This window comes from Pavona decussata, unplaced genomic scaffold (genome assembly GCF_977016875.1).
Source record: "Pavona decussata unplaced genomic scaffold, jaPavDecu1.1 SCAFFOLD_464, whole genome shotgun sequence".
Taxonomy (NCBI): domain Eukaryota; kingdom Metazoa; phylum Cnidaria; class Anthozoa; order Scleractinia; family Agariciidae; genus Pavona; species Pavona decussata.
Window position 1 is genome coordinate 171,542 of NW_028145805.1, and position 13,814 is coordinate 185,355.

Below are 13,814 nucleotides of genomic sequence, written 5' to 3' on the forward strand. Positions count from 1 at the left end.
AAATGGAAGGAGCTATGAATCCCTTAATTTTCTACTACAAGTCCTTGTTTAACTCAGTGTTTTTACTTGTCAACATTTTCTTTTCAAATAATGAAGTTGCCACAACAGCTATGGAATATTAGTGTCTTATAACACGAAGACAATATACAGTCAACTCCATTTATTGCGGGCACCCTCAGGACCACGAGTTAGTGTCCTTAATAGTGAGAGTCCATAAGAGCAGGAATTTATTTCAGTCAAGTGTCTGTAATTTATTTTTTTCCGGGGATTTAGCTGCTGTCTGTATTATCCGCGTGTCCTTAATAGTAAGTTGCACACAAGGCGAGAGTTGGCTGTATCTGGCAAGAATATTATATTGCTGAATGAGGAACTTGCACATACAAATACAAGTAGAAAAGCCTCAGTGGTGTTGTAAGAGGAACTGCAATCTCTTGGGATTTTATTTTATTTAATGTATTTCTTTTGTTGATGAATATTTTGCTTTGATTTGTAGGCAAAAAAATCAACTATTTATTCCCTATCCAAAGTGAAACATTTGACTACATTTATGATGGACAAGATTTAATTGGACAAGCAAGTAAGTAACTTCTTTTCTTACACATTCATCTTGTTCAGTTCCCACAATGCCTTTAATTTGTCCCAGGAATGAATTCTTTGCCCATCATTTCCTGCAATCTGACACCCTTGAGCCATATTTTTTAAAAAAAAGTTTAGTGTCGGTTGTGATTTATTTCTAATGGTGATGCTTTTTTTAAATGAGTGTAATGTATGATTTGTTTGTTATAGAAAAAATGTCTTACTCATGTCAAACATAAGTCAAACTTTAAGATTCTCTGATTCTTCCTTATATTTGGCATTTAAAATTTCCCTAATCATAATTTTTTTGAGGTACAAAGGGATGTATGTACTTGTAAACTTTTTTTGTGATCTTAATATTTGAATTGTGTAATTTTTTTCTTTTTCCTAGGAACCGGTACAGGAAAGACGGTATGTCTGAATTTGACATTCATCACACTGATTATAAATTTAAATGTTTCCTAATTTTGCTCGTGAAAATATAATTTATTATAAGAAAATTGTACCAAAGTCATTCATCTGTAACAGCCTAGTGTGCATACATGTAGCTTCATATTTTAAAACAATCATGCATATAATAATAATAATATTATTATTATAGGTTCGGAAATACCTACTTAGCGTCCATCTATGGAGTTATTAACTTTGCAAAACTTATACATACTGTACAACCTTTCAATGGCATTTTTGACCTGTAATGTAAAATATGGCTCTTATAAGTTTTTTTTTGTATTAATAAATTTTATTTCAATGTCTTATAAGTCACTTCCCACATAATCATTGGTTCAAAGATGAAACATTGCCCATTCATTTGACATCTGTTTAACTCCCATGCATGAAACTCCCCTTCATGAAAGTAAAATGCCCTCTAAAATTTTGAAAGGGGGCTTATTGGGCCCTCAGCCATCTGACAAAGTCCCAGTTTCATGTAATACACACATTTATTTTGGTACTTGCATGTGTGCATACCAGTTTTGATTATTTATCCATGGTAATAATATTGTTTTGGTCTGTTTTGTAGCTGTCTTTTGTCCTGCCGTTAGTTGAGAAGCTCAAGTTGGAAAACCTCTCTCAAAAAAGGGGTCGGCCTCCAAAGGTAATAATATTATAATACAGTCCAAGCCAATGCAACTGTACACAAGTACAGGGATCTTAATTTGCCATCATCTGGACTGCCATGGTAGCTTTGAAGAAGCTGGCTTCACGGGGAAGCTAATCCATCATAAACTAAGAATTAGTCCCCAGCCTGTTGATTTAGTCATTTTCAAACAGTCTCAGTGTAGAGGCTCGTTTCATTATCCGTGCAGGCCATAACAGGCAGACTTTACCAATCAGTGATGACTACAGCCCTGATATATTTCCAACTACTTTTGCCCTATCTCAAAATGTGTTCCCAGTTAAATTCTTTATGTCTAAATGTTCTAGATGATACAACCCTTTCTATGGAGCTAAAAGCTAATGGCAAACTCAAACCACTTGACTCTGATGCCAATTCCTTGCCATTGCTCAAACTGAGGTGTACTTTGTTTGGTTTGGGTGGGGGAGGGGGGATTGGTGGAGGGGGGGGGAGTGTCCCAATTGCCAGGTTTACATACCCTACCCCTTCACAAAATTTTAAACATTGGTTTCCTTGAGAGGTAATGTCACTTTGTGGTGTAGTCACTTAGGTTCAGTGTCAATGTTTCTTGCATTTGGAGAGGTGTATTTACCATTTCGTTTTGTATAGGTCTTGGTCTTGGCTCCAACTAGAGAACTTGCTAAGCAGGTAAGATCCCAAAAGAAAATGCTTAACTGCTCAGGAGATGATGAAATAAGTATCAGTACAATACAGCATAGGCAAAGATAAACATTCCAACACAACAGTCAACTGCAGCTGTTGAACCTTGAAATTGAGACAATTTATTGTGGTCATCCAGATCCCAGACCTTTTGATTGATGCAAAAGTTCGTTTTTTTTTTTTGTTTTTTTCTTTTTTTTACTTTGTTGCAGGACATATACATGACTTTGTTCATGTAGTTACTTTTTGCAAGACATCGATATCCTTGTAGTTCACATTATCTTGCATGTATTTGCTTTTATTTTATACACTAACTTTGTACATTATTTATTTTTAATAAGTTCTCAATAAATCCTGGTTGTATGATTGTGTTATAAACACGTGGCTGCAGTTGTTCACAGAGTGGATAAGTTAGTTTCCAGCGGATAAAATGTGTTAGTTGGAGTAGATTTTATCCGCTGGATAGAGTTATCTGCTCTTTGAACAACCAGGGCCTGGCAAATTGATGACATATATGGTTTTGTTTGTAGGTTGGTGAGCAGTTTGACTTATTCAAGTCAGATCTCACAGTGCACTGCATGTATGGAGGAGTCTCGTATGGGCCACAAGGTACCTGATAAACCACTGAATAACATTGAAATCCTTTAAAAGCCTCATTAGTGACTAACATGTGTTTTCTTGGCACGCTCTCACTGCTGGATCGTTTATTCATGCTAATGATACCTTTTTTTATTGTTTTTCCGTTATTTCACCAGCCGCAGCAATTAGAGACGGGCTAGATGTTGTTGTAGGAACACCTGGAAGAATTCTTGATCACATGGTTAACGGCACTCTTGATCTCACTCAACTGAAGTAAGTACATGTACCTGTTGCTTGTCAGTCTTAGATGTTGTCCTCTGACCAAAGATTTGAATTTAACCATAAAGTTAGATAATCATAATAAATTTTTTAACTTTTGGATTTGGCAGCCTTTTGCTGTCCTTAAGAGATCACTTAACATTGATTTCTGTATTTTGATATCAGACTGTCTTTGCTTGCTTGGGAATGTTCTTTGTATACTACATTCATTATCTCAGTTACTCTCAGTCTGGCCTTAAGGTCATTCCCCTAAAATAGAACCTACACTCAGATTTTTTCCAAACTTTGCCCATGTGTGGTTCACTATATGTAAACTGCAAAAATGAAATGAAAAGAGGGGGTCCCCATGCTTGTTCTTCAGCAACGAAGCATTGAAATATGGTAATTTCTGCATGTTTGGACAAAAAGGACTATAATAGAGCATTTGCCAAAAACAGGAATTATTTTCTGAAGAGAACAGTGAACAGCTCATTTCACAGAATTTTTTCCCTGTTCATGAATCATTTTCAATGTGAAATCTGTTTTGAAAACTATTCCTAACCAGAACTACTGAGATATTCAACAAAATAATCTAATTCGTTGCCTCTGAAGGTAGGCCAAAATGTCCATTGGCTAGGTATTAGGCGCAAGATTTGATATTTCTAACACTAGGATTTTCCTTGAATTTTCACGGTAGTTGGCAAACGATACTGTGGTTAGAAATCTGAAAAGAGAAATTAGGTTCACCGAGTTGGTTTTGCAGATATTTCACAAAGCAGTGGTAAATCAAGCTTCAAAGCTGGTTTCTCCGTGAAGGGACTGGGGCGAGTCTTATAAAAACACCTTAATTTCCACGCAAAATGCAAATTAAGAATTTTGTTGTTAGATGTAAGTCAGATTGAGTGATACTCAGTAGTTAGCTATACTAGAAATGAGTGTAATTTTTTTTTTATTTTGCCATTGTGCGCAGTAGAGTTGCGCATTGCAAAACAGGGGAATGACCTTAAGCTTGTCACAAGAGTGTTAGGTCGTGCTTTAGATCATTAGATTAAGTATTAGCTTTCAGGGTATGGGAATTTTACTTATTGAGCCATTTTCTGTAACTTTGCTTCTACCCCACCCCTGGAGCTAAGTGTTAAATAACTTAATATTTCTATGTCTTGCAGACATGTTGTTATTGACGAGGTTGACAGGATGTTGGACATGGGTTTTGCACAGTCTGTTGAAGATATCATAGCAGAATCATATCGTGGCTGTAAGTATTCATGACTAGTTTTTAATAGATAAATTAAATTAAACAAAAGGCAAAAAAACTTTTTCCTATCATGTGTGCATGTACATGCCTGTCTTTAATCCTTTCACTCACAATATTTTTCATGTTAATTCTCTGTACTGACTGCCAAACATTCCTTTTAATGTAAGTTCTGAGAATTTGGTGTTACATCAGACAATATCCGGTAGTTGATGATCAATTTTCCTTATTCTCATTAACTGTCTTCTTGGTAAAGTATTGACATTGTAATGAGAAATTACATATTGACTACCCTTGGAAGTCAAAGGGTTGAATCAGTTGGAAACATTTCAATCCTAAAGTAAATTAAAGTATGATCTTCTTCTGACCTTCAGCCAGTGCAGACAAGCCACAGACACTTCTGTTCAGTGCAACATTACCACCGTGGGTTCTTAGAACAGCAAAGAAATACATGAGCGAAGACAGGAAAATAGTGGATCTTATTGGAGACCAAGAACTGAAGGCATCAGAAACTGTGGAGGTAATAATATCGTTATTGGACTTCAATGATATGGCATTTGGTTTAATGTACAGTGGCCAAAAGTTTTTATTTGAGGCAAGGCACTGTAGATAGAGGTTTGCTGTGAAAACATCAGTTATCAGTAAACTACATGCTGAACAAGAAATAATCAAAGATTAGGAAGTGCGTGGGTGATGACAACTACATTTGATGATTGATAAGGCTCTCTCGCCTTTGTGATGTCATCCACCCCAGATTAACTGACGTATTGTTTTCCTTTTCAGCATCTAGCCATCAAGTGTCCATATGAGGCGAGAGCATCCGCAATAAGAGATGTTGTACAGGTTTGTACAGTGTTTAAGAGTGCAGACAAGAAAAATAATGTCTGTAATGCGTGCGCTTTCCCAAGAGAAAATAATAGCAAATTCAGCTCACACTGTTTCCACGTTTTTGTAAAAAAACAAATCGACGACAGTTTTCTATAGTATTCGCTTTTTTACGATAACTATCAAAATTCCCATGTGCTGATTGGCTCGTAGCTATTATCTATAAGAGTACAGACAATAAAAATGACGTCAGATGTAACGCACCCGCTTTCTCAATGGAAAATAAAGCCAATTCCGCTCGTACTTTTTTATGTTATTGTAAAAAATCAAATTGACGGCAGCTTTCTATGGTCTATACTCTCATAAGCCATAAAATGGCACAATAAAATGTTCAAAACTTGGCAGTGAAAGCCCTTACCTGTGGCTCATGGCTCCTTTTGATTTTTGAACATTTTATGGTCTATAAAATTAAGAGTATAGACCATAGAAAACTGCTGTGTATTTGTTAATTAGAATTTAGATAGTTAGCTATTTGTCTGTCATTTTATTCCTCTTTCTTTTTGCTTGTCCATAAATTTAATACATGTTTCTATTTAAGAAATGTCAGTTAGAGATAAAACATTAATTTAATTTCCTTGTGATCTCCTTTTTTTGTAGGTTTACTGTGGTGCCCATAGCAGAACTCTTATATTCACTGAAACAAAGAATGATGCAAACAATTTAGCATTGAATTCTATTTTGAAGCAGGTTAGTCCAATTTTTTTATTAGAATTACATGTATGCTGCTTACCAGATTTATTAGATAGTGCCAGATAATTTATAATATTATTAGCCATGTGTGTGTTGTTTATTTATCACAAACTTTATCTTAAAACCATTGCAAAAAGAAACAGTGGGCAAAAGAAAGTTATCTTTAATCTATTGATTCCAGAGTTAATTATTATGTGTGGGTCCATATTGCCCAGCAAATGTTTATTTTACAGCAGTGTTTTCCTTTCAGAACAACAATTTGATACAACATGTATTTTCTTCATTTTTAGGATGTACAAGTTCTACATGGAGATATTCCTCAAGAACAGAGAGAAATTACCCTCAAAGTAGGTCTTCCCAATATTGTTATTTCTCAGTAAAAAATATTATTGCATCGTTAGAGCACATTTCAATTGAGTGTCGAAAGTAATTTCGCGTTTGCTTTGGTTTTGCTTTATTTTGCTCTGTGATTGGCCACAAAACAAGCGCCACCTTCTCAACCAATCAGCAGCAAAACCAAAACCGAGTGAGCCTTGCTCGCACGCGTTTTCCCACACTTGGCGTCAGTTGCAAGTATTTCCTTCAATTTCTGATTGGTTCATTGTGCTGTTTGCATCTGTTGCAATTGGCCAGTCAGAGTAATAAATGGTTTTGGTTTTACAACACTCAAATGAAAACCTCTCTGTATATAAAAATATGTAACATGAGTAGATATAAACCCATTTCCTGTTGATAATTTCAGTTCAAAAAGGGTAAAGGTTATATGGAGGATTCGCATTGTCTCCAATGTAGACAAAAATATTAATAAAAAAACAAAAAAACAAGAAACGAGGAAGATGTTATGTGTGAGCAAAATCGATGCCATGATCAGACTAAGTTAAAATACAAGGCAAGTGAATTTAAATGTTGGAGATCGAGTTAGGTAGTGGTCCGGAAATAAACATGAAAGGCAAATTTTTAGACTGAGGTGGACCCAGTCAATGCTAATAAAATTATTTTACAAGACTTGCTCTTAGAAGCCCCATGCCAAGTAGTGACTGGCATCAAGATTCCTCTTTCAATATGCAGTAAACTTTTTCACTTCTTGATCAAATAGACAGGCCAGTGGCATGGAAAAAAAGAGGAATTTATCAGTGCTTGTGGCACCAGTATAACCTGAATTTTTTCAGGTTTTCTTTTTGTAGCTGCTTATTAGTTGCATACATACATGTAATGACAATTATCAAAACATAAGAAATACTTGGGGAACACTGGAGAGATGTAAAATAATACTTTTTAACAACAACAGCAACAACAATTTAATATATAAAATTCAGATGATATGAGTGGCTTGTCCAGCAAATAGCCACAAAGCTAGTCAAGGCGGGACAAGACGAGCATGAGAACATAATAGAAAAAAAAATACAATCAAACATGCTGGGAAACAGAAAAACTAATTAAGAGTCCTTTAAATGTACTGTGAATGTTATGAGCATGTACTTGTATTCAAACAGGGAGTATATGTTTTCTTTCATTTTTCACCTACTTTTGTGTCGTCAGAGTTTTCGTGATGGAAAGGTCCGCTGTTTGGTAGCCACTGATGTTGCAGCAAGAGGTCTTGACATCCCAGAAGTGGATCTTGTTGTGCAGAGTGAACCACCAAAGGTGCAGTTAACTTAACCACATATTCTGTTTCAATAACTTCCATTTTTTTAACTGTCTGGAACTTTGGGAATTCATCCATCAATTACAACAAATTACACCAGCCCTACCCTTTACAGCAAGTAAATGACCAGTGCCACGGGATGCTACTAATTTTCTTCTCAGTAGCTTTGCTTTGTACAATATACAACCACAGTTAAGAATTCCACCCTCGCACGAAAAACTTGGTGGGTGGCGCACAACTCCTTAGAACCTCTAATTTCATTGGATCTGTATGTGACTTGGCAGTTCTTTTCCTAACTGAAGAAACAGTGAACTGTGGTGCAAGTAAGGAATGATTGTTTGGGTAGACGGATGGACATTGTTCTGAAGAATAAGTGCAGTTTCAGGCATTTGAATCTCGAGGTGGCATAGTTCTTACTATTAAATAGTTTTCACCTAAAAGACTATTTCCTATACAACTGATTACCGAGAAATGCACTTATTCAGCGGCGCAATTTCCATCTGTCCACCCAAGCTATCCCAGACTATCTATCCCATAATCCCTCACTTGCACCAGTACAGGCCCCAAAAATAATAATAACTTTTAAATTATTGACTTGAATGGCAAAAAGATTTGAAAAACTCAAGTTTACAAAATTATAATAGAATGCATATACATGTAGAAAAGGTAAGAGCTAAAAGCGTCAAAGGCTACGATATTATTCAAGTTCAACAGATATAAAAGAAATAATAGTTAGAAAGAGTCTGTTAGTAATTATCAATACAGAAAGGTTCCCTTTAGTTTCTGGGATGGAGAATTTCAGGGCTAAGGTCCATTGTATCTGTTTTTCACCCTCTGATCCATTCTAAGAGCTGTGTGGTGACATAGGATTGACATTATGCCTTAGACTACTGCTTACATGTACATGTATGACCACACTTAAGGATTATTGTGATTGGCATATGCTCACGTTTTAGAACTCCACTGTTTGGCATGAGTAGCATACTTGAATGGGAGCACATCGCAGGGAATTTGCTTAGTATTTGCTTTCTTTTGCCAGGATCTTGACACATACATCCATCGTTCTGGAAGGACAGGAAGAGCTGGTCGTAGTGGAATCAGCGTTATTCTTTACAAGTCAAATCAAGAAGCTCAGTTACATGCAGTGGGAAAAAGAGCTGTGAGTAATTCTGTTGTTTACACAGACCATTGCCGATTGAGCACCAGTTACCGTGACCATAGGGCAACAATAATATGTATTGGTAGTTGCTTGGTTACTGATGGCAATGTTAAAACTGACCAGAACCACCAACAGTCGAGGTTTTGATCCTGAGGTGTGGGGTGAACCCTTACCCTAAAATGCAGGAAGTTCAACTGCATTTTGCAACCTTTTACTAGTCAGACTAAAGACCAACAATCCCTACCCTACATATGTAGATCCCAGACTTGCAATTTTCCAGAAACTTGTTCACCATCACAGTCCAGCCAAAATAAAATCTACCTTTTTAAAGTGTCAGTTGCTGGCAAACCTAGTCTAGGCTAAATTCTTCTAGCAATTGATTAGTTTCCTGGAAAGTGATACTCTAATCTAGAACAAAACCCTCTGATTTCTATACTCTATCCCAGACTAAACTGCTTGAAAACCATACCCTTCACAGCAGCACTTACCCAATTGGCATATGGCTTGTATATGCATGGGAGTACCCCCACCCCCTCCCGGGTCTTGAGAGCCCTATGTGTGATGGCAAACAGGTTGAGATTTGAATTTTTACATCTTTAATGAAATGTTTTTTGTTTACAGGGAATCTCCTTCAAATTTGTATCACCCCCACAACCAGCTGACATTGTTAAGGCTTCTGCTGCGGATGCTCAAAAGTAAGTGCAGATGAACCTTTTACCTCTTGTGATTGGACACCCACAGGACCTGATTCAAATATCCAGATAAGAGAGTTGTTTATATATGGAAGGTCAAAAATCAAGTGCTTTTGTTTCAGCTGCAGCCTCTGCATTAGTTATTGGTGTAATGTAACCAATTGCCAAGTGCATTGGCCAAAGAACTGTGTGCTTCATGTGATTAACTGGTATATGAGAGGAGAATGTTGAGCCTTCCATGGCCGGAGAAATCTTTTTCATTCTCTCACTGATCGAGTGAGACACATTTGGTTTTAAATGTACCAAACACGTTTGAGCCACTTTTTACATTTTGATACAGAACACAGTCATTTTTTTTGCTGAAAATGGCGTAAAGTTAAATAAATTCAAAATTGCTCCATAACTTTTGATTGGATTTCAGAACTTTTGTCAGCTTTTAAATGCTTAATTTTTATATCTTTTTTCAGACTGGTGATCATATTAAGGATTGTGTGTGAGCACCTTAAAGGGTGATTACGTGTAGTGAATTATAAGTTACTTTCTTCCTTTTCATTTACCTGTACAAGGTTTGTGGAAGCAGTTTCACCCGAAGTACTTGAGATGTTCCGTGAATCTGCCCAGATGCTGGTTGATAAGATTGGCGCAGTGGAAGCAGTGGCTGCATCCCTGGCACACATTTCAGGGACAAAAGAAATTAAATCACGCTCTCTCATTACTGGAAGAGAGGTACTAAGTTATATAAGTCTTGCAGTTCTAAGCATGGTGGTAAAATTAAAGTGTACATGTACATACACCAGTGGTAGCTACTGTCACTGGACCGGATAAAATAGGTTTTAAAAGGTTTTGTAGCCTTTTGCAATGATCATCGGTTGAAACACCTTCCACTATCATGAAATACTTTCAAATTTAGCAACGTTTTAATATTTTACGTTTGCGGGCTGGATTTTTTTTTTTTTTTTTTTTTTTTTTTTTTTTTTAATGCAAATCTTTATTGGAAATAACAAGATTACAATTGGTAGTTTTACATTTCAGAAATACACACAGTTACACAACACTGGACACATGCACAAAAAACGTACACACAAACACAAGTTGTAACAGGCATGTTAAATATAGACCAAGTAGACTAAGTAAATAATGAATATTAAAGAGGTTGAATTATGAAAGGCCTTCAATGCGAAGTTTGAAGGCAATACGTTGCTTAAATTCATCAAAGTTGATTTGTTTTTTGTTCAGTTTTTGACAGTAAAGATAATATTTTGCAAATAACAAGCAATAATTAAATTTTTTAAGCGACATATCTGAAGACGATAACTGATCATTACCAAATTTACCAAATAGAAATTCTTCGGTGGAGGGTGAAAGGGAGGTGGCATGTTCCCTGTTGAACCATTCCATAACGTTACTGATAAAGGACTTGGAAAAGTGGCAGTCGATGAAAGTGTGACCCATCGAGTCACCTTCATTACAGTATAGACAGTCTTTGTTATTTTCAATACCAAAGTAATACAATTCCTTCTTTGTAACAATAATTCTATGTAAAAATTTATAATAGAATTCTCTAAGTTTAGGTTCCTTACAGATTAGCTTCAATTTACTAAAATAGCAAGGCCAACTCAAATTCATCGACTGAATTTCGTGTTCCCATTTTCTTGAACCAGTAGCCTTAGTTACAAATTTTTTTGTAATAAGCCAATAGAAATCTTTGCTTTTCACCTTGAGTAAGTTTATTGAAACAGTTGGCGACAGAGAGAATATAAAGTTGTCCTTTTCGAATTTGCGTTTGTTAAGCGAGGTCTGACTTGCCTTTTCTCGCAGATGTTTCGGAATTGCTGCAAGGACTTGAAAATATCGAAGAAAATTGCACTTAAGGTGACGGTATTTTTGGAGGAATTCCTGATAGGAAAGAAATTTCCCCTCATCATTTAAAACATCCCGGATAGAGAATATACCATTAAGATGCCATTCGTTGTAATAAAATGGCTTTCCGTTTATTAAGATTTCTCTATTATTAAATAGCACTAAATCTTGCTCTTGGTAATATCCATACAACTGTTTTAACTCCAACATGTGGATTAGGATTTCTTTATAAAAAAGTGGAAGGTCAATCTGTTTAATAAAATGGTTATCGTAATTACATCGAAGTAAGAAGTTAAGTCCACCATACCTTTTAAAATAATAGCTTGGGATATATGACCAAGATTCATCTGAGCAGTTTTCACTTTTTAAAAGTCTGGGTATCCATGCTAAATTAAGGGACTTAAATGTGGTCAGAATATTTGGTACGCGCAAACCGCCATCCATATAGTCCTGGTACATTACTTGCCTTTTTATTTTATCAGGTTTTTTGTTCCATATAAAATTAAATAAATAGTTGGTGATCAACTTGACACTCGCTTCTATAGGCATGCTCGACATTGAAGCCGAATAAATCAGCTGTGGAACTCCTAAGCTTTTAAAAATTAGACATCTACCAAGTAGAGTTAGACTTCGGGATCTCCAGAAGTTAAGCCGGTTGTCCATTTTTTCAATTTTTTCGGTAATGTTCTTCTTGTAGTTACCTTTTTCATCGTAAGAAATGAAAATACCAAGAGTTCTGACGGGATCTTTAGTCCATTTTAGACCCAACGGTTTAGAATCACTAAAACGCCAAGGTCCCAGCCATAGTGCTTTTGTTTTAGGCTGGTTAAGCTTCAATCCCGATACACGTTCAAAGACATTGAGTAAGGCAATGGCATTTTCAACTGAATTTAGATCTTTACATAATAAGGAGGTGTCATCAGCAAATTGACTAATTTTGAATTCGTAACCGTGGATTTTTATCCCCTGTATATTTTGATCTTGTCGTGTCTTACTCGCTAAAATTTCCGCTCCTAGAATAAAGAGGAGAGGGGATAATGGACAGCCTTGTCTAACTCCTCTAGACAATGGAAAGGATTCTGTACAAAAGCCATTGTTTAAGACTGAACTTTCACTTTTAGCGTACAAAATTGAGATCCAACGTTTGATACTTTCACCAAAGTTGAATACAGAAAGAGTCTGTTGAATAAAGGACCATTCCAGGGAATCAAAAGCTTTCCTAAAATCAAGCAAAAGAAGGATTCCCGGAATGTTTTGCCGTTTTGTTTGTTCAAGAACGTCTGTTAACAAACGAATGTTCTGCCCGATGTATCTTCCTTTAACAAATCCGGTTTGGTCTGGATTAATTAACTTCGGTAGTATACTTTCTATTCTTTTAGCAATAACTTTAGATGCGATCTTATAGTCGACATTTAATAAAGTGATGGGGCGCCAATTTGACAGAAACAATAAGTTAGAATCTTCTTTTGGAACAAGTGTTATGACACCTCTTCTTTGAGAAATTGACAGCTCGCCAACGTCGTAAGAAGCATTAAGACTGTTCAGTAGATCCTGACCAAGAATTTCAAAAAAACAGTTGAAGAATTCGACAGTATAACCATCTTCTCCTGGAGACTTTCCTAATTTAAATGTCTTCAATATATTCTGGCATTCTTCAAGAGTTAGCTTTCCTTCAATTTCATCCCTTTCATCGTCAGATAGTTTCGGCAGTTCTAGATTGGCAGTAAAGTTATTGAAGTCACTGTCATCGCTTTTATCACTATCCACCTCCGATTTATATAAGTCAGCATAATAAGAGTGAATTTCGCACATGATTTCTTTTTCATCTACAATGACATTACCGTCGGGATCTGGTTTAAGTTCCGCAATGACCTTCGTGTTAAAATTCCTTTTTTCTATGTTGAAGAAGTATTTGGTCGGCTTCTCGCCTTCCTCCGTCCAACGCACTTTAGAACGAAATATTGCCCCTTTTCCTCTAGTGTCATAAATGGCCTGAAGATCGCGTTTCAACCGATCGTATTCTTTTAGTTCAGGGTCGATGTTTTGAAGGCCATTACTGTTTGTAATCAACGTATCAATTTCATCCAAACGTTTTTGAATGGCTGTTTCCACATTCCTACTCTGCTTAGCTTTGTATTTAGAATAAGGAATTGTTAGGCTTCTGATTTCCATTTTGATTAACTCCCATTTGAGTCTTTTGTCCTCAATGTCATTATATTTTTCTTTTATTTTTGGATAATTGTTCTTGATTAAATTTACATATTTCTCATCTTCAAGCAAAGAATTGTTAAATTTCCATAGGCCAGGGCCGCGACAACAATTGCTAATTTTTAATTTTAGTCGGACCGCTTTGTGATCAGGAGCTATAGAAGTTCTTGAGTCGGTAGCAAGAACGAATTTCATAATGGAAGTTGACACCAGAAAAAAATCTATTCTTGATT

General features: G+C 36.1%; 1 protein-coding gene across 2 annotated transcripts in view; it reads left to right on the forward strand.

Annotated features, from left to right (window-relative positions):
* Nucleotides 1–13,814, forward strand: part of LOC146450483 (nucleolar RNA helicase 2-like) — a 30,428-nt gene that overhangs the window by 8,952 nt on the left and 7,662 nt on the right. For both annotated transcript variants that reach the window (XM_085100371.1, XM_085100370.1), the window contains 15 exons: nucleotides 494–577; nucleotides 968–987; nucleotides 1,598–1,672; nucleotides 2,303–2,341; nucleotides 2,884–2,962; nucleotides 3,109–3,205; nucleotides 4,357–4,445; nucleotides 4,817–4,962; nucleotides 5,226–5,285; nucleotides 5,925–6,014; nucleotides 6,308–6,364; nucleotides 7,557–7,661; nucleotides 8,702–8,821; nucleotides 9,443–9,516; nucleotides 10,080–10,239. In XM_085100371.1, coding sequence (XP_084956497.1) covers nucleotides 494–577; nucleotides 968–987; nucleotides 1,598–1,672; nucleotides 2,303–2,341; nucleotides 2,884–2,962; nucleotides 3,109–3,205; nucleotides 4,357–4,445; nucleotides 4,817–4,962; nucleotides 5,226–5,285; nucleotides 5,925–6,014; nucleotides 6,308–6,364; nucleotides 7,557–7,661; nucleotides 8,702–8,821; nucleotides 9,443–9,516; nucleotides 10,080–10,239 — 1,295 coding nt within the window. The remainder of the gene's footprint in view (nucleotides 1–493; nucleotides 578–967; nucleotides 988–1,597; nucleotides 1,673–2,302; nucleotides 2,342–2,883; nucleotides 2,963–3,108; nucleotides 3,206–4,356; nucleotides 4,446–4,816; nucleotides 4,963–5,225; nucleotides 5,286–5,924; nucleotides 6,015–6,307; nucleotides 6,365–7,556; nucleotides 7,662–8,701; nucleotides 8,822–9,442; nucleotides 9,517–10,079; nucleotides 10,240–13,814) is intronic.